General features: G+C 36.8%; 1 protein-coding gene across 32 annotated transcripts; it reads left to right on the top strand.

Annotated features, from left to right (window-relative positions):
* The first annotated feature begins 11847 nt into the window (after positions 1-11847).
* On the top strand, positions 11848-25403 carry LOC145797390 (uncharacterized). 32 transcript variants are annotated; one of them, XM_082884412.1, is made up of 9 exons: positions 11939-12092; positions 16730-16786; positions 17716-19924; positions 20011-20183; positions 20418-20505; positions 20586-21758; positions 21917-22009; positions 24491-24729; positions 24806-25140. In XM_082884412.1, the coding sequence occupies exons 3-6, from the start codon at positions 19590-19592 to the stop codon at positions 20608-20610; spliced, it is 621 nt and encodes a 206-aa protein (XP_082740538.1). In that variant the 5' UTR covers positions 11939-12092; positions 16730-16786; positions 17716-19589; the 3' UTR covers positions 20611-21758; positions 21917-22009; positions 24491-24729; positions 24806-25140. The 32 variants fall into 32 exon arrangements, 8 of the variants coding, with proteins under 8 accessions (XP_082740538.1, XP_082740537.1, XP_082740541.1 ...); XM_082884411.1 differs by having other exon boundaries at positions 17712-19924; XR_014338882.1 differs by adding an exon at positions 25303-25403 and having other exon boundaries at positions 11942-12092; positions 17712-20255; positions 24806-25207.
* Positions 25404-26372: the final 969 nt, after the last annotated feature.

Below are 26372 nucleotides of genomic sequence, written 5' to 3'. Positions count from 1 at the left end.
TCCAAGGGTTTAAGGTGCCCTCTCTCGGCAAGGATCTGAAGTGCCTTGGACAAAGGCATATAGAGAGCATGAAAAGTCCTGCGCCCCCGAGGTAGGTACTTTGGAGTCTGAGCGCTCTTACTAGCTGCACAGGCGAAAGGGTCGGCAGGCGCCACCTTAGCTTTCTGATCTTTCCCGGGTGCAGGGGCGGGAATAAGAGGAACTGCCTTGGCATGACGGGGCCTATCCCGATTTTCTGACTGGCTTGAACTACCCTCAGGTGGAGTGGGGAAAACATCCTCCACAGTCTTTGCCACAACTGTGGATATCTGTTGCTTGTTCATCCCTCCGGCTTTCAAAGCCTCGACTGCCTACAGCAGTTATTCAATAGGATCGGCGTCTACCTTCGCTTTGTCTTTTCCCCTGGCCTCAGCCTGATCGGGGGTTTGAGTTGATGTTGATATGTCATTGCCATAGTTGAAGGCCACCTCTGGCTGGCTGAGCTCTATCGCAATCCGCCCCAGCAGCGGGGGCTCCTGTGGTATGAAATTCCCGGCATACGTGCCGCTGAGGGTGAAGCTGACATTCCGTAGGCGAGATCCGCCACAGACCTCTGGAGATCACCTATCATCCCCATCAGTTCGAATGTAGTAGGCTCGCGAGCCTGATATAACTGGGGTGCCCAGACCGGGTGCACAACAGGCGACCTGGGTGGATGTGACACATCAGTGTTGGCCTCACTTTGCAGTGTGATCCCCTGCTCCAATGCAGCCGTCATAACTACGATCTCTTCTGATTTCTGCGTCATCATAAGCCCTGCCTCGGCGAGGGAGAGCACTAGCTATTCTGTATCAATTCTCTGGACACTCTGAACTGAAATGAGAAACAAACAGCATTTCAGCCCAAGCAGATCAAACACAGATGTAGCTGAACAACTGTACTCTACTGCTGATCACCGTTCCCAGAAATCACTGTCCCAAAACTGAACCTGATACCCGCAGATAACTGATTCTCATAACTGGCACTGATACTGGTGCCCTCAGGCCTAATACTCAATCTTGCAAACTGATATGCACGTTCTTGTAGAGATACATTCTAAAAGCACATAGCAAGTAAGAAAGAGCCAAAACACCCCTATGTTGGGGTAGGGTTTCCCTGTCTTATTTTGTCAGGAGCTAGGGTTTCACTATGCACGCAGCGGTTTTCAAACAACCTAACATCGGTTAAGCAACCTGTCCTAGCTTGGAATGGTCACTATGGATCCGAATATGCACTAGGTCGAATGGTCGAAAAGGGTGCCCCGGTAAAACCGGGGTTTGTGTTCCCATGCTGTCAGAGCCCATAACCGGTCAGCCTTATGGTCATGCCTTGACAAGAAAAGCCTCCGGCAAACCATTCAGGAATGGCAGATGGCAAACTCTGTGTTCCTAGGCGCACCAATGCACATGCAATGCAAAGAGACACATAAATGAAATCAAAATGGGATATCACGAGTTCGAGTCAAGCTCTCTAAAATCCCCAGCAGAGTCGCCAGAAACTGTAGACGCGCCCGCGTGGAGCCCTCGCTACTATAGTTCGGACTCGATTTGTGTTTGCGGTTCTTAATCTTGAACCAAAGAGTCCAAATCCGGCAAATCGTTTTGAGAAACAGATTTTTGAAAAGTAGTGCCAAACATGGACTGCTTTGCCAGATACAGAGTCGCCACCTAAATATTTTAAAATGGGAGAATTTAGGAAACCCTGACTCGGTGCCGAAGGCCACATGTCTGTCATCACCGGAGTTGTCTCGGCTTGGGAGTTAGGGTACGATTGGGGAAGGTCAGCTATGAGCACCCCCTCTCGCCCGGTCCGAAGACCGGCCTCTACTAACCGTGATATCCATTTTTGAAAACGTTATGTGTTCTTATTCCATTTATTAGCCTAGAATTACCATGTTATGCGCACAGCAAACAAGTATAGACTAGATTGCCTAATTTGAAAATAAGCATTGCATATCCGTTTATCTTGGAAAAAAATATATTTTGGAATTTGCTACTCGCAAGTAGGCTAAAACACGGATTTCAACGAGTTATTCCAACTCAAACAATCCAACCTTCACCCACAGGTAATCAAGCAGTTTATCACATAAGCATCTAGCCACATGGTAAACATACTGTCATGGTAGCATTCACACGCATGCGATATGCTAAAGCATTAAAGAAAAATGCTTTGGAGCACTAATTAGTGCTCCCACTAATTAGGTGGCAGTGGGTCCCGCCATTAATGATGTGATGTTTTGGTCTTGGAGTTGTATTTTTTTATTTTTTTTTTTACTTTTTTAATGCATTAGTGCTATTAGTGGTGATGTTTTTAGTGGGATGAATCATTGTTGAGCATTAAAATACTTACATAGTACTCCGTGCCAAAACAAAGAACTCGTTAGCAAACATGCATGATCCAAGTCTATGTTAAGTGCCTAATGCATCGCATACAAAATGTTGCTAGAATAGGCTCGGCTAACCTAAACATGGCATGTGAAATGCGATCAATTGATGCACGTATTCAATTTGGAATTGAAGTACAAATGCAGTTAGCATGATGTACCGAGCCTAATGCATGCAATACAAATGCATGAATGCACGCATGCATAGCATAAGGTATGCTAATTTGAACATGTCCTATTACTAACCATCAAAGCGGGTAAGTAAAAGGGAAGAAAGAAGTGGGGATTGGAAGACATACACACCACCCACACACACTTATTACAGATTTGCCCTCGCTCGGAGGGACCGAATAAATATTACAAATTAATTAACTACGCAAGCTAATTAAATATTACAAATTGCCTAATCAACTAAGCAAATTAATTAATCTAGGAAAAGCAATAAACCGCCTCGGGAGGAGAGCTCGATGCAATGCATGCTCGGTCCTGCTCAGAAACGCACCGCCATGCATAGGCTGCCTCTGTTTTCCTTCCTTCACTCCTCTGGAGGTTGCCAAAATCTCAGAACTGATTCCTTGGACACTGAGGAGTGCCACCGGCTGAATGGAACTGTCACCGGCAGTGTGTTATGGACATCGGCACAAAATGAAGCTGTCGGCAGAGAAGGGATTGCCGGTCGGCACTTGACACTGCCGGTCGGCAAAGTGTTCCTGCAGAATCTGCAATTGACAGCAACAGAGGTCAAGGCAAAGCATGGCAGCACAATTCAAAGCATATATGCACCATTCATGTCCCTTATCATGTTTGTGACTCAAAGGGGCATGTGTCTCGATTCTCGGACCACCAATCACGCATTTCCATGCATGATGGCCCAAGTGATCAAGTATGCAACTTTCATGTTAAATGAAATGCAAACCAAACAAACAAATCAAGGCCCAATTCCTATCATCAAGTCGAGGAACAAGGCATGCATGCAAGATGCAATGCAACCTAGGCATGCAAGCTAAGGATGCAACATGGCATGGCAAGGCACTTATGCAAGCATACAAGCAAACATGAGGCAAAACCAACCAATGAAAAGGTGGTCTAAAACATGATTTGGGCAGCTTTAGTTAGGCCTAAAACAAGGGCCAAAGTGACCAAAACAAGGGACCAAAACACATACACACATGCACATGTTAAAGGGCCAACACTTAGGCACAAATTGGACAACTCTCAAACACATTTGAAAGGGGTATAACATGGACTAATGGCATGCAAAGTAAGCATTGAAAATCATGTTAAGGTGGTGTCAAACCAAGCAACAAGATAGGCTAAACATTAGCATGCAAATGGTCCAAGTGCTCAAAGTAAACCAATGGAGTATTGAACTACACTTAGCAAGACCAAACATGGCATGAACTAAATGACTAAAAACAGAATTTTAGCACATAAAATAAAGCCCAAAAGACCACTTAGATGGCATCTAAATGGCTCAAATTCAAAGGCATGCACAAGTGCCAAAACATGGAGCATACTACACAAGCTTCCAAAGCATTAAAGATGCATCCAAGGTAAACATATAGGCACGCAAATGGGACTGAAATGACATGGTGGATGATTCCAAATCACCAAATCAATGCAAAAATGTCATGCTATACATTCACATACTTAAGGCCATCAAGCCGGAATGCAAAGGGGCTATACCAAGCATGCCAAATCCAACCCAAACAACCTAGGACAGACCTAGAACATGGCAAAATATGCACAAAATCTTCACAAGACTAAGCCTAAAACATGCTCCAACAAGGGCTAACAACCTAAGGCACATTGAGGCAATAACATGACATTACATGGTAGGTATGCTAAGCATGCATGGTGTACCAAAACCAACAAAAATCAGAGGTATAATATGACATATTAAGTACAAAAAACAGCCAAGGCATGGTCAACATGAAGCTTAGCTAGGTGCTCCCTCAAGAGGTCAAAAAGGGTCCATTTTAACGACAACAAGGAGAGGGGGTGGCCCTCTCCTTCTTGGGACGTCAAGGCACCATCTTCACCACTGAAATCCCTCAAGATTTTAGTGGTGAAGAGGCCCAAACACCAAAGTCTCGAAATTTGCACAAAATAGCACAAAATGGGGCCTTTCAAGGCCTAAGAGGGGTCAAACACTCTCAAACCACAAAACACCCTTAATAAACAATCAAGAGGGTCTAAAAACAGAACTTTTTTGTATTATACACTAAGCTCAAAAACGATTTTAAGATAGGTAGAAATAAGGTGCAAAAATGGGGAATAAATGGGTGAGATTCTTACCCTTGAAGACCTCTTCAACAATGATGCTCCAATGGCCTTCCTTGGCTTGAATCCAACACCAAAACACCAAAATCAGCCCCTTAGAACCTCAGGAGCCAAAAAAAGGTGAAACACTAGGTGTTTGTGTGCAATAGTAAGACACAAAACACCTAGAACACAAAGAGAGAAAAAGAGAGATAGGATATGTATGGATCCTAACCCTAAAAACCAGAGCTTCTCTCTGTGTTTTTTGTCTCTAAAATGTCTAAAGTCTCTCCAACCTAGAGCCAAGAGACAAGGCTTTCTCTTATAGAGCTCTTGTCTTGTAAATCTTACAAGACAAGCTTCTATAGAGGGAGATCCCTCCATACACGTGTATGGAGGGGAGAAAAGAGCAAGACAGCTGTCTTAAAATATCTGCAAAAGCAGATGCACAGTAGTCGGCCAGCCAAAAATGTCATTTTGGCAAAAAAGAATGCCGACCGGTAATCAATAGTGCCGACCTGCAACAAAAAGTGCCGGCCGGCAATATACATTGCCGGTGGCAGCAAAAACCAGCCGGTGGCCTCTAGCCACTGCCGATGATGTGTGGGGATGCCTCACAAGGCATTTCCTGCCCCTCCAAGGCAAAACATAAGTGTTTGGTGTGAAACCAGACACTAAACGGTTGAGTTCAGAGATCCTGAGGCAAGGCGCGCGAGCCGAGACCTCTGGGAACTCCAAACGAACACAAACATGGATAATCACCGAGTGTTCAAATGGTGACGCCCAAGTCTTGAGGACGGTCAAAAATGGGGTGTCTACATTCGGTTGCGGCCAAATGAACCTCAAATCCGCCATCCGTTCAAAACTAGGTGGATTGGAAAAAATCAATCCGCAACCGTCCGCTCATTATCACGCATCCGTCCAAAATGCGGCGGATCGGTTCGATTCGGTCGGTTTGGGCGGATTGGTATATCCGCTGCTCATCCCTAGTATGAAGAACCTTATGAACGACCTTATCGGTCACCAGTCTGTTGGACTGAAGTAGAAGAAGCACCTCTTTTAGGACCAGAGTTTGTTCAAGAAATTACCAAGAAGGTAAAATTAATTAAACAGAAACTTCAGACCGCTCAGAGTAAATAGAAAAGCTATGCAGATCAAACGAGAAGACAGTTAGCATTTCAAGTTGGAGATCATGTGTTTCTGAAAATACAACCTCATCAAGGAGTTGTTCATTTCGAAAAGAAGAGAAAGTTGTCACCTCGCTTCATTGGGCCTTTCGAAATTTTGGACAAAATAGGAGAAGTGGCGTATCGTTTGGCTCTACCATCTCAACTGGCTGGAGTACATAATGTTTTCCACGTCTCTATGCTATGGAAATGCGAGCCACACTCTTCTCACATCATCAATTGGGAGGAAATTAATTTTGATGAAGATGTGACATTAGAAGAAAAGCCTGTCAAAATTTTGGATCGTCGCGAGAAGAAATTACGAGGTAAAACTATACCATTAGTTCGAGTTTTCTAGAGACATCGTGGGACAGAAGAATCAACGTGGAAATGAGAAGATATGATACGTGTCAATTATCCTCAGCTTTTCGAGTCTAAAGGTACGAATTAATTTCGAGGACGAAATTTTTTTTAAGGAGGGTAGATTGTAAAAACCCGCATTTAATTATTCTAAAAAAATAATAAATAAATAAATGACTTAATTAATTAATTAATTTTATCCAGAGTTTATTTGAAATATATATTAGTGTAAAAGTTAGTTTTAAATTAACCCAATTCAATCACTAACAAAGATATTATTAAGAATAATAATTTTTTGGGTGTTCAATATTTGTTATTTATAAATTATTTTAATAAGGATCCAACATGATAATTATTCTTACTAAATAGTTTAGTTAAAAATCTTAGTGTATCAATTTTAAGCAACTCACACAAATACACAAATAAAAAAAATAAAAAAAAAAGAACAGATTTTCGGTGCAACTTTGCCACATGTTTGTTTGCATGTAAGTGTAGGAACCCTCACCTCATTATGCTTCTTGAAATTGGAAGAGTGGAAGAGACCACTTGAGAGAATGATGAGAAAGAGAAAGAGAAAGAGAGCGAGAAAGAAAAAAAAAGGGAGCTTAGGTTGATTATCTATATATACATATGTATGTTTACTCCTCCGGGTCAGTGAAAAAAAAAAAAAAAAGTTTTGTGAGCAACAAAGCAGTAGGAGAAGAAGAAGAGTGGGAGATTAAAGTTGCATATTTTTCTACCATTTCATTATTCTATTTCAATCCTACAACTAAGTATGAAAACCCTCTCAACCCTCTCATTTTTTTTAATTGTTGAAATTTTCAGATTATATTTATATGATAAAATGACTAATTTATAAACAGAAATTTTTATATATATGTATGTAAATTTTGTGATGTGTATATCAAATATTTGAAGATATTGATAGTCTTAAAGTCATGGTATTATTGTGGAAATAGGTTTGCATGTGTAGTTTATACCATTAAAGAGAGGATTGAAGAATTTATTTGGTCCTTGAATCTGTCAGAAAATTTGTACAGATTTTTATAAAATTTTATACTCAATATTTGAAGATTATTTCTTCTATAAAGTTGTTTAGAATGATGTCTACTTCATCCATGCATTTTTGCAACAATTATGGAGTTTTGTACGAATTTATACAGATTTTAAACCAAATTCGGAGCTATAGACAGATTTTACTTTGTGTTAGAAAAATCATTAAAAATTTTATATTAAACCAAATCTAGTAATTTCTAAACAAAAAATTAAATTTGAGAAGTTTAGTTTCATAATAAATTTTTAGATTATGGAATTGATTTATAAATTTAAGTACGGAATTAATTTAAGAAAATGTGATAAATCTGTGTCATAAACTTTCTTAGAATTTTTCAAAATTATTTATAATTTATTTTTCGAAAATGCTTTCTGAAAAATGATCATAACATGTTTATTGAGTATTCTATAGATTTATATGAATTTTAGATTTGCATAAGTAATTTATTTATAATTTTAATTGCGAAATATGCATTCTGAAAATTCTGGCAGATTAAGGAGGAATTAAAAATTATCTCTTCAATTGTTTATTTGGACTAAATATTTAATATTGTGCTAGTGTAATCTTATAGATTAAAAATCCATGCATGTGTGTAATTATGATTTATTGGTATCTAAATTATTATTTCATACCATGGTTTAAATAAATTGTTTATTCAAATTTTGTACAATTATTTATTATTGTGTGACATATGCAATATTTTATGTTGGGAATTTTAATGAGTTGGTATAACATTATTTGTAATTAAAAATTAGAATTATTTGTGATTAATATCAAAATTGACTAAAATGATTATCGGTATATACAAAGTTAACAATTGATGGTTAATACCAGTTGTTCAGGGTGAGTCTTAGTTTTAAAGAGTGTACGAAATTAAGGTTTAACGGTTAATACCGATTGTTCAGGGTGAGCCTTGGTTTTGAGAATTCTCACATAAATTGTGTTGTGAAACCCTGAGATGGCACAGGACTTATTTGAACTCTTTCGGTATTTGGTTTTGGAATAAGGGTGGATGTGCAGGTGCACACAGGGAGGTTACATCCCCCTAGCAGACCGTTTCCTTAGGGCAGACCATGGATGCCACTACTTGGGTATATAACTCCGAACGTGGGCATCCTTAGTAGTTACAGTTGGTAACACTTGAATATTTGACCAATGGAGTGTTTCAAATTAACCGTTGCCATGCTTGGTGGTTGGTAAGTTAAATCTTTTCGGTGAGATTTCGAGTGTTACTTAATTTATTAAAATTATTGAAATTATTTTAATGGTTGTAATTTATGTTTATAATTATATTATTATCTCATGTTTATAATCTCTTTATTTTTTCTCTTAAAAAGAATGATAGGTTGGTTATATTTTCTTACTGTGTTGCAAAACTCATGGCATATATTTTTGTTGCCCTGGTGTTTTATGCCAGCTTTTGGCGAAGAAATAATTGAAGCTGAAATGGAGTTGACGCTAACGTAGAGCCTTGGCTGACTTGAAACCATGACTAGAGCCAAATAACTTTTATTATCTTATGTATTAGATATTAAGGACTTTATAATTTCATTTGATGTTGTATTTGGATAATTTTAAGTTTTTATTTAATATTATTTGAACCTTTGGTTATGTACGAGAGTTAGAATGTCCTATTAAGATGTCAATTTTTTTATTTATTAAGTTATTTTTTTTTATTTAATTTCCCTTGATGTTTCAAAAATTTGGGGCGCCACAATTACAAAGCCCAAAGGACATGCGCCTGTAAACAAAAGTGTCAAAAGGGCAAGTGAACGTGGTCTGTTCTTGGTCAGCGAGGTACACTGGGACTTGATTATACCCTGAGTAACCATCAAGAGAACAATAAAAACCCTTCCCCGCTAACCTCTTAAGAAATTGATCAATAAATGGCAAAGGAAAATGGTCATTTCTAGTAATGGAATTTAATCTCCTATAATCAATACACACTCGCCACCCAGTAGTGGTTTGTGTGGGGACCAACTCTCTTTTCTCATTCTCTACAACAGTGATGCCCGATTTCTTGGGCAACACTTGTGTGGGACTTACCCACTTGCTATCTGAGATGGGGTATATAATACCTGCATCTAACAATTTCAAAATCTCTTTTTTCACAACCTCTTTCATGTTGCGATTGAGTCTCCGTTGCATTTCCCGAGAAGGTTTAGTGTCCTTCTTTAGATGTATATGATGCATGCACACGGAGGGATCAATCCCTTTCAAATCAGCCACCGACCACCTTATAGCACTCTGATGTGCCACAAGAACACTCATTAATTGACTTTCCTACTCTGCAGTTAAGTCAGATGCAATGATGACAGGTAAAGTATCCTCTGGCCCTAAAAATGCATACTTGAGTGTGGTCGGAAGTGGCTGCAACTCAAGTGTAGGTGGTGTGACTAGAGATGGTGTGACAAGTTCCCTAGATAGAGGATGAAGGGGCTCAAATCGGGCTTTCCACGGAGGAAAATCCAGTGTAGAAGAAGAATTAAGTAAGGCATTCACCTCCTCCACTGACCCATCAATATCAAAATTTTCAAACCCAAAATGAGCTAAACAAGCCTCTAAAGGGTCTTCTACAAAAATGGAGGCTAAAGCCTCCTCCATAATCCCATCCACAACATCCACAAATAAACACTCATCTCTTTCATGGGGTTGTTGGGATGTTTGGAAAACATTGAGTTTCATTTGCATATTTCCAAATTAAACATCCATAACCCCAGTATGACAATTTATACATACATTAGTCGTTGCCAAGAAAGGTCAACCTAAGATCACTAGGATTAGTTTCTTAGAGCTGGCTACTGGTTCCATATCTAAAATCAATAAGTCAACAGGAAGATAAAACCTATCGACCTTTACTAGCATATCCTCAATCATGCCACGTGGCACCTTGAGGGACTGGTCAGCCAACTGGAGAGTAACAGTAGTGGGCTTCAACTCGCTAAGCCCGAATTCCTCGTACACAAAGTACGACAACAAATTGACACTAGCCCCTAAATTTAATAAGGCCCTATCAATGAAATGGTCCCCTATAATGCATGCAATGATTGGGGCACCCGGGTCTTTAAGCTTAGAGGGTGTGTCACTCAATAAGATGAAGCTTACTTGCTCCGTGAGTATGACCTTTTGGGACACGTGTGTCCTACATTTACACTTTTGCGTACAAAGGTCCTTCAGAAATTTGGCATAGGAGGGTACTTGCTTAATCTCCTCCAACAAGGGGAGGTTGATTTTTACTTGTTTAAAGATCTCCATCATTGCTTCCATGGATACCGCCTTCTTATTAAAAGGGGACAGTGTATTAAGGCATTGAAGAAAGGGTGCCTTAGGCTCATGTGAAGTACTAGGGACTAAGTCATCCCCCTTAGGTGTCTTTCCTTCCTCCTTGCTCTCTTTAGGTTAACCACTGCAATCACCCTTCTTAGCCTTAGTTGCATCAGACGCAACTGACCGAGGCTCTAGCTCCCTCTCACTTCTCAAGGTAATCACCACTTGCACCTGCTCATGGTGCTTTCCATTCTCACCCAACCCATATTGACCCTTAAGGTTGGCCACAGTTTGACTCGGTAATTTTCCCCCATCTCTCATATTCATGTTATTAGCCATTTGACCCAATTGGGCCTCTAGCTTGGCAATGGAGTGAGTATGGGAGTGAACTACTGGTGCTAACCCCTTAAGTTCTGAAAGAACTTCTAACACCTGAGTCTCAAAGGCCGAGTTGCCTTGCGAAACATGCGGGGGTTGTGGTTGCCGGTAAGGTTGTGGTGGTCGGCAAGGTTGTGGTGGTCAGTAAGAAGATTGGTTGGAAAAATTATTAAAACTCTGCCTTGGTGGTGGAGGATTGTAAGAAGTGCCTTGTGAAAGAGGTCTCCATGAAAAATTAGGGTGATTTCTCCATCTTAGATTATATGTATTGGAATATGGGTCATTACTTGGGTTGGAGAATCCTTGAGCCGCATTCACATGCTCTCAAACTAATTTCGGAAATTGTGATGCTGAAGGGCATTCACTCAAGTCATGAGTAAGGCTCGCACAAATAGCACATGCCTCGTAAAATTGAGGTTGATCTTGCTGTGTAGGGCCATGTCCCAAAGATAATAATTAGTCCATCTTGTGGGACAATGTCTCTACCTGTCACTACAACAAAAGTAACATATGGTGACGAAAACTAGTGAAAAAAATAAATTTCATCACTAAATAAGAATAATTCGTGAGGAATTTATAAATTTTGGCACATATAATAAAAAAATAAAAATAATGGGTGACGAAATTTATTTTCGTCAATAAATACTTTTTTTTAGGTGAGGAAAATTTAAGTTTCGTCACTAAAAATTTTCTTGCTAATATTTTTGGATGACGCCAAAATTTTGGGACTTTTGGTGAGAATACAATTTGTCACTGATCATAAAATTATTTATGAGGAATATATTTTCGTCACCAATTATTTTTAATATTTTTGAGATCTTTGGGTGAGGAAATAATGTTGGCACCAATTTTGGTGGAAAATTTTGATATGTTGAGCGTCAATGACAAAAAAAAGAAGAAGAAGATATTATAATATTTTTTTACTCCTTTTTTTGTTTATCATCTCTCCCTCTTAAAATAGGGTATTAATTTTTGTTTTCCCTCTTTTTTGTTTATCAACTCAATAGGGTAATTTTGAATCCAAAAAAAAAAAAACTACATGGGATAATTTATTTTTGTTTTGCCTCTTTTTTTTTTTCTCTCTCTCTCTCTATCAAAACAGACGCACGCCATACCTCTTTGTCATCGCTACTGCACCTTCAACGCCTACACTACCGTTGGCCTTCTTGTATAAACAAGGCTCTACTCTCTGCATCAAACCCAGGTTCTTTTTTCTCTATTTTTTTCTTGTATTGCATCAATTTAATTGAGTTGTTTCAAAAAATTTATGGGTTTTTAATCTTCACAATTTTTGTTTCTTATAATCTGGCTTTATTGTTGATTTGGTAAATAAATTTGGAATGGTTTTCTTTATTGAGCGATCAGTGCTGACAAAGTTTACAGTTGTACAATTTCTTAATAGCTATTAGAAAGTGATTTTACTTGTGTATGTGTATGTGCTTGTGTGTATATGTAGAAGAGTAATGGTGCTTTGTATGAAATTAGGCTGGTTGTGCTTCATTCAACCTATATTATGCTGATTATTAATTTAGCATGTTGTGTTTATATAGATTCCTGTAGTGAATAATTTAAGCTGTATTAAATGGCATTGATGGAGAACAAACTTGTGGACTCATGTTTGATTTTTTATGGATAATCATTATCAACATGAGTAATATCATTTGTGACATCTTGAATGGGGTTCACATTGAGTAATATCTTTGTGGGGTTCTTGCATTGTAAATATTTCTTTCCTTGAAAGCAGATATTGGATTTAGAGGTTGATGTTTTACTCTTCTCCTGACAGTAGGTTTAGTTGTATAGATGATGATTACTTTGTTAGAAAGCTTATTTACCATTAAGTGCTCAACATGACCTGATGATCTATTGCCTCAAATGTTTTTTCTTTTTCTTTTTTCTTATTTCTTTTCTTTTTTTGTTTGTTTTTCGGAACGAAGTCGAAACCCATGATCTAGTGCTCTAACCACTGGGCTAACGCTAATGATTATTCTCAAATGGTCTGTTTGCATCTTCTTAATAGGATTATGAGTTATGAGTAGTAGAATCTATTCTGGGATTGGACATAAGGTTTTACTGAGTTAAATCTTTACCCTGGTTTAAGGCCTAAAGTTTCTAGGTTTGCCCCACTTATTTCCCATCTTTTTGTAGACAAACAACTTTGTTTGGCCAAGAGGGTTAAATAAAGAGAGATAGGTCTCTTAATCCAAGTCCCCATTTTGTTGTGGGTTTGCAACGTACTTCTTAACTAAGCCAGAGAATTGATCTTTTGTCCGCATTGCCTGCCCACAAGAAGTTAAATAGAACGGAAGAGATTTTGCTACAAACATATTTGGAAAAAGGATAAATGGACAGATAGTAAATCAATTAAAGGGACCAAAACTAACTTGATGAGAGTGATTCTTCTTGCTTTATTAAGAAGAAAGACATCCAACCATGGCATTTGGATCTCACCATTTCAATGAGATCCTTCATTTTGCTTATATATCAAAATTCATCTCTAAATACATCCCAAAGTTATCAGAGCTAGTGGTATACCAAGATGTTGAGAAAGGAACTCGTGCATGCTGAAAGGCGTAGAGGGGGTAACAAAGAGATTGTACTTGTGAAGATTAATAACAAAGAGATTGTAAGTGTCCAAAACTAATTTCAAATTTTGACTAGAATTGGGGGTGATTTTGAACAAGTACCCACAAGGGGAAGGATGACTTGTTAAAACTAACATTTCTTATGTATGTAGTATCAAGTCCTCAGAGAAAACAACAAAATTATTCTTTTCCATAACAATTATTTTTTCTAAAAACCAATTGTTTTTCTCTACTGGTGTTCACTGCTTCCATTAATCAAAACTTACAGCTAGAAATTTTAAAATTCTAAAAAATTCTACAAATTTTATAAAATCAAAAGTGCTAAAAATTATACTTACAAAAGTTAAATTATCCCAATAATCACAATTTATCCATCTTCAAAACAATAAAAAATAAAAATATTTATAACCATATCAATAAGAGAGGAATGGTTCGGTTGATCTTTAGTTGGAAAATAGTGATGTAGAAATTGGCTATGCAAAGTAGCAAGTCATCAAGTGATATAGTCAAAATATGATTTATTTTTTCTCTTTTTTTCTTCTTTTTCTTGCGAGTAACAAAATCAAAAAACAATTTTGACAAAGGCATTTTGACTTTGACAATTAGTTAGGAGTCAACCTAGTTGCTGCTGCAGATATGGAGTCTATTGTTTGGCAACTACTGCTATAGAGCTACTGCTACATGCTGAAGCGGGATTGCATTCTATTCTTGTCTACTACTATAGCTGCTGCTAGTTTGTTGATACTGATAATATTCTTGCCTACTACTGCCAGTTGCTGCTAATAGCCGGAGTTTGCTGATCTGTTCTGTGTTGCATTGCTGATTTGTTCTGTGCTACTTTGTCTCTTTACTGCTCTGTCTCTTTGTTGAATGATTTGTTATCTGTGTCTGTGTATGTCTGGACTATATAAGGGAGTGAGGTATTACTGATCTGTTGTCTTTGTTTTCTTTCTTGGTTGTTGCTTTCTTTGGGGGTACTTAGCATATGATAGGATAGGTTTTTTGGTGCCAACCTATTTGGGTTGATCTGGTAATGATTTCTTCTTCTTTCTTCTTTCTTTTACTCTCTAATAAGTAAAATTTTATTGAGAAAAACATTAAAAGGGGATGTTACCCATATAAAAATAAAAAATAAAAAATAAAAAGGAAAAATGTAAGCCTTGTCTAGAACCACCATATACTCAAAAGAGCGAGCAACCTATAAAATCAATCAAAATAAGGCTATACACTTCTTTCTAGCTATAATGCTTGGGAGCACCCTCCTTGAATTCTAATTATACAGGATAGCCAAGAAAGAGGTCTTCAATCTATAGAAGGCTCCTCAATTCCTTGAAATATCCTTATTATTTCACCCCATACAAATCATGTTAAACACAACGGAGCCAATAGCCAAGCTCTTCAACCCATACTAAGTTTGAGAGGTTTTTTCAATTGAAAAAATGAATATAACTGGATAGTCCAATAAAAGTAAGGACTTACACAAGGGTCCTAGTTCATTGCTAAGCTAATATGGGAACCAAAACCTCTCACATATTTAAGACCACCAAGTTGCTAGTTGGTTTCGTACCTTGGCCGGCCACCATTTGGTGAGTATGGTCTGCTGTTATCTGCTTTGTTATCTACTGTGATTTGGTCTATCTATTGCTGTCTTATTTTGAAGTCTGGTGTTATCTGCTGTGATCTGTTGTGGTTGCTGTTTTGGTGTTTTGGATGGCCTTTTGGAGTCTGTTGTGGTTGCTGTTTTGCTATTTTGTTGTCTTGGGCAACACCTGCTTTAGTTGTGGCTTTGTTACACTAGTGGATCGGTTTTAGTTGCAAAAGATTCTTATGAACCTGTGGTGCAAATCTGCTAACTCTGTATCTGTTTGGTGCTATAATGTCTTTTGGTAGCTCTGCTGACTCTATATCTATTTGCTAGCTCTGCTATAATGTTTCTGTGTATCTGTTGGTCCCTTGCCAACAGATACTCTATATTTGTTTGGTGCTGTAATGTTTCTGTGTATCTGTTGGTTTGGTTTGGTCCCTTTGCTGTAATGAAGCTTTAGAGATCTAACACAAGTCCTCTGAAGCCCTTCTCCTTTGTCCTAGTTATAGCTGTAAAGGAATATTCTGCAGCCAGTTACCTCGCAATGGAGAAGTTATTTGATGTTCCTGTGGCATGGCATGCGGTGTGCCAAATTGAATGTGATTGGTGGATAGGATGAGTCTATTGATGAAACAAAAGAGAGATATCGCAGTTTGTGATTGGTTGGGGTCAGGGCACCACTTACACCTGAGACATCTAATAATTTTTTTGGGAATTTGCTTTTAAATGGAATAATAGAGAAATAATTTTATTTTCATGAGGTGCAAGTTTTTTATGTGTGATGCAAATTCATTCTTGTATTTGGTGCAAGTCTTCTTTGTATCAAACTTGCACTAAAAAAGATTTCATCTATATTGTCAAAATGTATCATGTAAATATTATTTTGTATCATACTAGTTTTAGTCATAATCAAATGGCCACAATGATCATAACTAAACACCAATTACCAAACGAACCATAATAAAAAATCTGTTTGGTGTAATGTTATAACTAAGTAATAAACATCCGAATGAGTAATAAATAACATTCTAATCATAATGAACACCGCTGTTTTTCGGAGTACCTATGCTTTATAGATATCCAATTACTCCTACTTAAAACAAAAAAGAGGATCTCCAATTACTCCATCACTATAACTGGCAGAAGCTAATAATCAATGGTTCCCTCCAATATGTTTGCATGGTCTAGTTAGGAAAATGATTGTTTTACTCTTCTATTTTCATATTATACTCTTATCTGGGGGGGGCTTTTTAGTTTACCTATTTGAGGTTGCTTATTTTTCAAGTTGTTTACTGTTTATGACAAGTTAATTTAGTTTCAGGGATATTATCTTATTATGCTCTTAGTTAATATGTTTTTCAAGGTTTAGTTGCTTCAATGAATCACAGATGCATTTAAAAAGAGGGTGGGGGAATTTCAAAAAAGTGGAGGGTAGAAAAAATAATTTCAAAATGATGACAATACAAGTTTTTATTGCATAAATTTATGCATGAATCACTTGCACTTTCATTATTTTGAAATTATTTTGTTTACACCACTTTTTTGAATTTCTCCCTTAAAAAATGGCTTGTTTCTTTTTTGTTTAATTTTTTCTCATTTTGCATTAATTAAACAAGGGACACTTTATATATATATATATATATATGTAAATGTGTATATTTTTTTCTGCAGTTATTTTCTTGAGTTTTTGGGCTGAGGTGCACTATAACTCGATATATCTAGACGGAGGTAAGCATCCAAATCTTTCCCATTCAAACATTATTCCATCCATATGCTTATTCTTAAATAAGAAGGAACAAAAAAAATTGATTCTGTAATTTAACTTTTTGCGACATGTTGGTTTTCAAATTACTAAATTGGTAAGTCTGGGCTTAAACTTGAGTCTACCGAAGTTTAGAACAAACTCTAGTATTGTAGATTCTTTATGATAATATACTTGCAAGTTGCAATGAAGTATGAAAAAAAGCTAAAAAAGAAGGAATATGGAAAAGAAGGTGAAGAAGAGATTTTATGGCCACAATAGTTTATTACCCTATAAATCTAATTGTTCAATGTTTTTTTAAAAAATCTAAAACAGATATATATATATATATATATACATGTGCAATACAATGCTATCATATGTAACCATTTATTTGTTGAAGTTTGAGGGAACAGTAGTAGTAGTTTTTAGTACAACCTTAGTTGGTTGGTGTCATATTTGAAAAGTAGTTTTGTCATTGTTCATTGGAAGTTTCCTCTCAATTAATGTAGTAATAAGGATAAATTGTTGTGACTCCTCCTATGGTTTGGATTTAATATGGATGAACTGTTTTATGTTTTAGAAATTACATTGCATTTATCGTCTTTGTTTTTTTTTTTTTTTTTTTCCTGTTAACGTGATTAATAGTGGATTTATTTGTAATTGGTTGCATTCATGGTTTTCATTTGAGAAGAGTTTTCCATATTTTTAATCTGGGTTCTGTTTTGGTTTTGAATACTTCTGCTATTTATGCCAAATTGCTTTGTCTATTTCCTCGTGTGATTTAGTCATTTATATAACTCGGTATAATCATTGAACTTCAACTTTTTTTTTTAAATTAAAATATTTATTTTTTATTTTTTTATATATAAAATTTGTCCTATTCACCTAATTTTAATTAACTCGGCATAGTCAGACATGGACAAGAGTTGGATTGCACTAGGTAGCACAGTTGATGGAAGGATAAGTCAGGCATATTATGATGAGGTAATATCTTTTCTTCGTTTTGCAATGGTAATTATCGATCGAGATGGTAAAATTTGGTACCCTTGTCGCAAGTGTGTGAATGTTGTTCGTCAAAATTTTCAAATTGTTCAATTCATTTGCTGCAACATGGGATTATTCCAACTTACACTATCTGGTACGTGCATGAGGAACCCCGTGAATCAAATTAGGCTCATCATCATGATATACCTGTTGAGGGCAATGAGGTTTTGTGAGGTATTGATGCATTAGTGGAAGATCGAATAAGAGGGGAATCAACTAATACAACCCAAGAGGAGGAGGTTCGCACTTTTGATAAATTATTGAATGATGCCAAATGTGAGGTGTACCCAGGTTGCACAAATTACACTTTGTTAAAGTTTGTCATCGAGATACTTAATATGAAAGTAACATACCATTTGAGTAATAAGTCAGTTGACATGATGCTAGAGTTTTTAACAAAACTTTTATCGAAGGATAATTTGGTTCCAAAATCAACTTACGAAGCTAAAAAAATACTATACGAATTGGGTTTGTCATACGAGCTCATTGATGCTTGTGTAAACGATTGTGTGCTCTTTTGGAAGGGGAATGCAACACTGGATAAATGTCCAAATTGTAAGGTTTCCAGATACAAGACAAATCATGGTAGAGGTAAGAAGATCTCTCATAAGGTCCTTCGATACCTCCCGTCAACATCGAGATTGAAAAGGTTATACATGTCAAGGAAGAGAGCTGAGGATATGAAGTGGTTCAAGGAAAAATGTCTAGATGACGGTGTATTGAGGCACCCTGCACATAGTGATGAGTGGAAGGAACTCGATTCACAACATCTTGAATTTGCCTTGGAGACTCGAAATGTGAGGCTAGGGTTGGCTGTTGTGGGGTTCAACCCTTTTGAAAATATGAATAACTCATATAGTTAGTGGCTTGACATACTCATTCCATACAACTTGCCACTGTGGTTGGTTATGAAGGACCCATTTTTCATGTTGTCATTACTTATTCCTGGTGAATCACAACCAAGAATTGATATTGATGTCTACATGAGACCTTTAGTGGATGAATTGAATGAATTGTGAAAAAATGGTACATTAACCTATGATGCCTCAACTGGTGAGCCTTTTTGCATGCGTACAACTTTGTTGTGGACGATTCATGATTGGCCTGCATTTGGTGACATGCCTGGATGGAGAACAAAAGGTTATTACTCCTGTTACACTTGCAGTGATGAATCATATTTTGAATCTTTAAGAAGTAAGACTGCGTACAGTAACCATCGATGCTACTTGCCTGATGACCACCCAGAAAGGCGAAAGAGTAGAGCATATAATGGCAAGCATGAAAAACAGAAGAGATCTTTGGTGATACCGATAAAAAAGATTGAAGAACAATTAGACAGGGTGACGGGGGTCACATATGGAAAGCATCCAAGCAACAGGAAAAGGCCTCGTCAAAACCTAAATTGGACAAAAGTAAGCATCTTGTATGAACTACCTTATTGGAAGAAAATAAGGCTTCGACACAACATTAATGTCATGCATGTGGAGAAAAACTTTAGTGAAAATGTTTTTGGAACTATGTTGGGAATTGATGGAAAGAACAAGGATACAGATAAGGCACGAATGGATTTGGAAGATATGAATATAAGAAAAGAATTGTGGCTAACAAAAAATCCCGATGAATCATATCTCAAGCCTCGAGCCAGCTTCTCACTGACCCCTAAAAAGATAGAGGGTTTCTTTGAATTCTTGAAATCAGTCAAGTATCCAGATAGGTACGCGACAAACATTTCGAGATCAGTGAATGCAAAAAAATGGTAGATTAACAGGATTGAAAAGCCACGACTACCATGTACTTATACAACGGATTCTTCCTATTGGGATGCGTGGTTATGTGGATAAAGAGATCAGCACAACACTTTTTGAGTTAGGTAGCTTCTTCCAAGATCTATGCTCAAAGACACTGAAACGAAGTGAAATGGAGAAATTAGAGGAACACATAGGACTCATATTATGTAAGTTTGAAAAGATCTTTCCTCCAGCCTTCTTCGATGTAATGGTTCATTTGGCCATTCACTTGCTACGTAAGGCTATTCTCGGAGGACCTGTGCAATATCGGTGGATGTACCCAATTGAAAGGTAATTTCTAAAATTGTACTTTTCAAATGAAAGGTACAGATTATGTTGTGTGCCTAACCTTACTCCTAATTGGTTATCTCTTCAAGGTTTCTCGGAGCTTTAAAAAAGTTTGTCACCAACCGAGCTCAACCAGAAGGTTCTATTGCAGAGGCTCACATTGTCAAGGAGTGTATTATTTTTTGCTCAATATATCTTGAAGGGATTGAAACCATGCATAATCGAGATGCACGAAATGAAGATTATGGATTCCGTCGTCAAGGTTTGACAATATTCACCGAAACTGCTCGTCCTATTGGCCAAAATTAGAAAGCATGTTGAGATGTCACAAAAAGTTAGTGATATTTGCTCATTGGTTCTTATTATACAATAGCGCTGAGATAGAGAAGTATCTTCAGTACGTGTTTCTTATAATTATATATATTTTAACATTTTTCATGTTATTAGTCATTAATAATAGTAGTATTGCACTAATTAACCAAAACTATTTGAGTAGGGAACACAAGAATTTGTTTCAAATTTCCACTGGACAAGATAAAACTCAGATACAACAGAAGGAATTTCCAAAGTGGTTCAAAGAATATGTAAGTCATTTTTAATAATCACAATTGCCCAAACACTATTAGTCTTGTATGAAATACAAACATTACTAACATAATTCAAGTGTTGCACATTGCATGCGGATGTAGATAAATAGATTGAGAGTTGATGAGGCACCAGAAGCAACCGAAGAATTGTGGCCATTAGTGAATGGTCCTAATTTGCTAGTGAAAGAGTACTCAGGTTGTATAATCAATGGTGTAAGATTCCATACCACGGAAGTAGACAATCGTCGTAAGAGTCAAAATAGTGGTGTGCTTTCTGAAGGGAACAAAGGAGAGATGCATGAATTCTATGGTCACTTGTGGAATATTTGGGAATTCGAGTACATGTGTCAAAATAAAGTTGTTTTGTTTCGATGTGAATGGTACAACACCGGTAACACTGGTAGAAGTAGAACAGTAAGAGCTGACACATATTGCACAAGCATCAATGTCACAAGTCAATGGTATTAATCTGACCCTTTTATTTTGCCTAGTAAAGCTAAACAAATGTTCTACCTAAATGACACCAAATGGGGGCAACCTTGGCAAGTCGTGCAACAGGTCCAACATAGGGGTGTGTTTGATGTACCAGAGGTTGGTAATGGAGAACCACCGGATCAACCAAAATTTAATGATGCATTCCAACAAGAAAACATTAACTTAGTTGTCCCGATCAACATTGAAGATATTATTCAATTTCATAGGGATGATATTGAAGCTGAGGTTATTCCGAATAAAACAAACAGAGATGGTAGAGATGACGAAGAAAATGAAGAACTTGGCATACTTGATGATGATATGGATCCTGATATGGATTATGATATGTAGTTTTTGTTTTGTTTAGGTTTCTATATGGACATATGTTTTTAATGCATTACATGGTTATGCTATATTTTGTCGTGCCTCTTCAAGTAAATATTCTTTTTTATTTTTTATGTTTTATATTAATTTATGCTTTTTAGTTACCAAAATGGCCAAGGGAGAGGAACAATGGATCAAACTAGGTTTTCTAGCGAAACAGAAGTGAATAGCGTACAAAAATGGAAAGATATAAGACAATCAAGAAGAATAATAAGAAAATGGATGCTCTACAATTGAAGCGTATAGCAGCTTCTTTGATGGGTTCTACTCAGCTCAATCGTGTTAATCAGAAGGGAAAGAACATTAGGGTTGAGGTAGATGATAATGACTACATACCGTCAAATCATGAGGATGATATTGATGTTGAGTCCTTTGAAAGTGTTGACGATAAGGTACTATATGTATGATATTGAATTTTTGTTATTATGTCTCGTAGCTATATATTCGTTAATGATGCTTTGTTAATACTATCTTTATGTTTCCATATACATATCTTTACTTGTCTATTTTTATGTATTTATTGTTTATGCCTTTGTATTATTTTTTTTAGGGCTTACCAATGCCACCAAAACGATTGGTGCAAGCATCTTTTCAACCTTCGCACGAGGCAATTGTTGCTCCGAATGAGGATTTGCACGACAATGTAGAGACCCAACACTTATAGCCACTTGATGTCGATATAGAGGCACCGAGGGAGGCAGCCCCCCAATCTAGTGTCGATAAGATGCTAAATTTTACTAAGCTAAAGAAATTCTCTGTTTTAATATAATTCTATGGTGCAAAAATTTTCAAGCAGTTTGTTTCATAGGATTTGATTTTCTTTTCTTTTTTTTTCTTTTTTTTTTGTTGTAAAATGTGTTGGGGTATACCCTAGTTTAATTCTTGTAAGTTTTGTTTTGTTCATACATACATACATATTACCTTCTATCAAAATGTTTACTTATTTACTTGTGTTACAATTCCTGACTAACAATTATTTAATTTTTTAAACTATCAAGACTGTTCAATTTTAAACAAAAATATCATGTCTAGGATCTTACATAGTTGCTTTTAAAGATGTTTTGATTTTATTTTGGATGGCTTCTCACATTTGTTTTGACAACCTTTTAAATTTGAACTGTGAACATTTTTTCAAGATTGGCTTATTTGACAATTGTTTGGTGAATGAGATCAATGCTTGTTGAGTTTAGATAAAGCTTATTGTCCAGGAATTGTTGGATGTTAACAGGGCAATTCAAAACTAAAATTGTTATTGCCTTGTCAATAGGATTCCTTTTTCTGTTTTAGGTACCAAGAGTGGTAGCCTAGCAGGCAGGAATTCACTTTCACTATGTTTGGTGAACAAGTGACTTTGGGTTCAAGTCTCTGTAGGGGCAATGGTTTCCATCCACTTTTTCTTCTGGTTCCCGCTTGCTAGGATCCTGTTGGGGCTAGAGTCAAGTTATGGTTCACATCTGTCTTAAAGGAACACTTATGGTTCCCATGCTTTATTGGGGCCATCTAGGCCCTTTTTGTACAGCTTTTCAGTGGGCAAAGGCTATTTTGGTCACGCTGAAAGAAAATTTTACGGTTGGTCACCCATTCCTGCTGTGGGACTATATGTATGATATTCTTTCCCCACATAAAAGCTCTTGTCAACTAAAACTGAAGTCTGAGTTTTCATAAAAGATCACACATTTTGTTTATGTTTGGATTATGGATTTGTCAAGTCAAATGAAAAGGAAAAATGAAGGTCAAACAACCCATGAATGTTGTATCTAGTTAAGATCTGTGTTAAATGGACTCTTCTATTTCCCCTACAGTATCCATGTCCACCGAATATGATACGGGTAAGGGCGTGGGATATGTGTCCGACACTCGTACGCAATTTAGATACTTGGATCCTTTAATTTGCTACAATATATGAGAAGAACAAACTCACATTTGCTAGTAAAATAATATTTTTAGCCTCACGCATGAATTGGAGCTACTGCTTGTTTTCACTACTACTGTTGTTTTCTCTTCACTGGTCTCCTTTGTTTCTACTTTACCCTTAGGTTGTGTTTGGATCTTAGATTTGTGGAGGGAAAAGTGAAAAAAAAAAAAAAAGACCCAAACACAATTTTCTTTGTTGAGGATCAAAGGTGATAAAAAAAGGTGATTCATTACTACATAATATTCCTGCTAGACACTGTAAGTAGAAAGGGAAAAGTACATATTTAGGTGCAGGACACGAGGTTATTAAAGTATTGGAAAGGTAGGTAAGGGAAAATGTAAAGGAGGGTCTTCACTGGGGTTATCACAGCCAACCTTGAGCCCAAAAAATTATGCAATTTATGGATCTATCACCACTGATGGAAGCACCCAAGGTACTGAAGTTGTGGTGAGAGTAGCTGAACTACTAACAAAAACAGAAAATGAGACTAGTGTTGTATTGGAGAAACAGAGAAGAAGACTACTGAAAAGAAAGCAATAGCAGTAGGGAAAAGAATCAGCAGCTGCAGCAATTGCAGAACAAAGCAGTAGCTATATAGAAGAGACTGAACAGAAACAACGAGTAGGGAAGAAATTGGTAGAAACAGAGAAGAACGAAGAAGCTGTAGAGATAGGAAAGAGTGAAGAAACAAGAAAATGGAATAGAAAATATAATTGTGAAAAAGAGAAAAAAAAAACTTGAGAAAGGAAAAGCATTAACTTGAGAGCAGGGAAGAAAGCCGCAGTTGTGCCTGTGTGGTTGGTGCTAGTGTTGTTTGTGCAGGGATTTTCTTGGGTTTATTCTCTAGTTTTGCTTGTTTTTTCTCTCTTGAGAGTTGTGCAAGTGTATTTTGTATTGTTTTTGGCTAGTCTATTGAATGTTCATAGCCCTTTTTCCCTCATATGGCAAATGAACATTCTTTTGTGTGGTTTATTTTAGGATGATTCTCTTTATAGTTTATTTAGTTTAGTTTATCTGTTTGGTTTTGTTTCTCTTTTATAGCTCTAGTTTTTTTTTGTTTGGTGTTGTAAGGCCTGGGGAATGTCCCTTGTATATCTCTATATGTTATCATTTTATTTTATGACTTATTAAAAAAAAAAGTTACTTATATTGCGTTTATTATTTTGCTTTAATTAATTACTATCAGTCAATGTTATGTCTTTAAAACAGTGCCTAGTAGACACCTTCGTGGCTTAACACACGGGTTCAAGGTTCAAGCAATGGCTGAGAACGATGGAAAGCTCAAAGTTCCCATACCACAAGAGTATTGTGCGCCAGTAGGGGATCATGCCTCTCAATTAGTATCCAAAATTGGTGTTGAGGTCCGAACACACTTGCCAGACTTTAGCATTCACAGGTGGAAACATGTCAATGAAGAAGGTACGGCACCTATGTTTCAGCGTCTAAAGGTAAAATTTTTACATAATTGATTGAATTTATGTAATATAATTAAGTATGACTTACAATATTTGTGGCTGTTGCTAGGATCAATTTGACATGGAAGGTGAATCCACGAATGTTAGCAAAGCAGTGGCAACAAAGTGTGGACAGAGCTTGAGCACCCACACTTACAGACTACAAATAAAATACCTGAACCTTAAAAGTGTTAAGGGAGATGAGTATGCTAGAAGCCGCCCACCTCTTGAATGTGACCTCGAGAAATGGAAAAACTTGATTGACAAGAAGTGGCATGATATCAATTGGCTAATAAGCTTTTCTTATGTTTATTTATTGTTGACAATTACCTTGTCTTCTTAATATATATATTTTTCTATTGGAACTTACTCCTTGTAGAAGCAATCAAAAGCTAACATTGACAATAGAAATCAATTGAAGACGAAGCATAGATGTGGGTCAAAATCTCTCCCAATTAGGGTACACGAGGCGGTGCGTCTTCTTTAATTTTTTTTTTTTTTTTTTAAAGATGATTATACTGCCATCATTCTTATTTAACTTACTAGTTGAAGAACAAAAAAAATCAGACAATCGCAAATGGGGGCCAACTGCCAGAGTTACCATGTGTTTACAAATCTACACACTTTAATGATGTCACAAAGCAGTGGATTTCTCTGAAGTGCGAAAAGAATTATGTATGTATATTTACCTTTTGTATTAGGATGATTGCAATTTTTATTGTATCTTTATCATTTTTCTATATATATATTTTTTAAATGACGGGATAATATGATAAGGGTAATGATACATCCCACTAAAAGTGGTGCTCTAAAGCACCACTAATGAGTTGGCAAGCACTTTAACCAAAAAAAAAAAAAAACACAAGACACAAGCAGTGGGTCCCGTCCACTGCCACATCACTAGTGGTGTTTTTAGAGCACCACTTTTAGTGGTCTCAAACATTATTGATATGATAAAGATCGAAGCTAAACATTGCTCCCAACTTGGTGTGGTTCCAATTACTCCGGAGGAGCTATCTGTGAAGGTGCTCAAGCCAAGGTTGGGATATGTTAAATGACTTGGGTTGAGGCGTTCCTTCTCTGTCAGGGCTACCAGTGTTTCGACTGACAGTGACTATGTGAGGCGTCTAGAGATGGAAATACAAAAGCAAAATGAGGAAATTCAGTCACAAAAAGAGGAAATTACAGCACAAAAACATGAAATTCAAGCATAAAAAGAGGAAGTTCAAGCACAAAATAAAGAAATAAGAAAGATGAATGAGTCGATTAACGAGCATTTTGAGATGACATCGAGCATTTTGAGATGACATCAAGCATCATGGAGTTTCTTAAGAAGCAAGGTTTTAAAAGACAATTTAGAGAAGGACGTATCCCATGAACTCGTACATCGCCTTTTGGTAAGTCTTGCTTGTTTTTTCTTTTTATTTTTCTCATGTTGGTTAGTATATACTAGTTAAAACACAACAGTTTGACTACTTATTAACTAAGATTTAACAAGTTTCAAGATGTATTTAATGAAAATAGATTCATTATCAAAATTCTTACTTAGCATGACCCTAGTTAAAATACACACTAACCAAAGTAGAGACAAAACTATGTGTTTACTTTTTTGTGTATTTTTGCTAGGCAATGTTGGA

Source organism: Camellia sinensis, chromosome 8 (genome assembly GCF_055761805.1).
Source record: "Camellia sinensis isolate YWXY chromosome 8, ASM5576180v1, whole genome shotgun sequence".
Classification (NCBI taxonomy): Eukaryota; Viridiplantae; Streptophyta; class Magnoliopsida; order Ericales; family Theaceae; genus Camellia; species Camellia sinensis.
The sequence above is the reverse complement of the archived record's forward strand: the minus strand, read 5'-3'. Positions and strand labels throughout refer to the sequence as shown.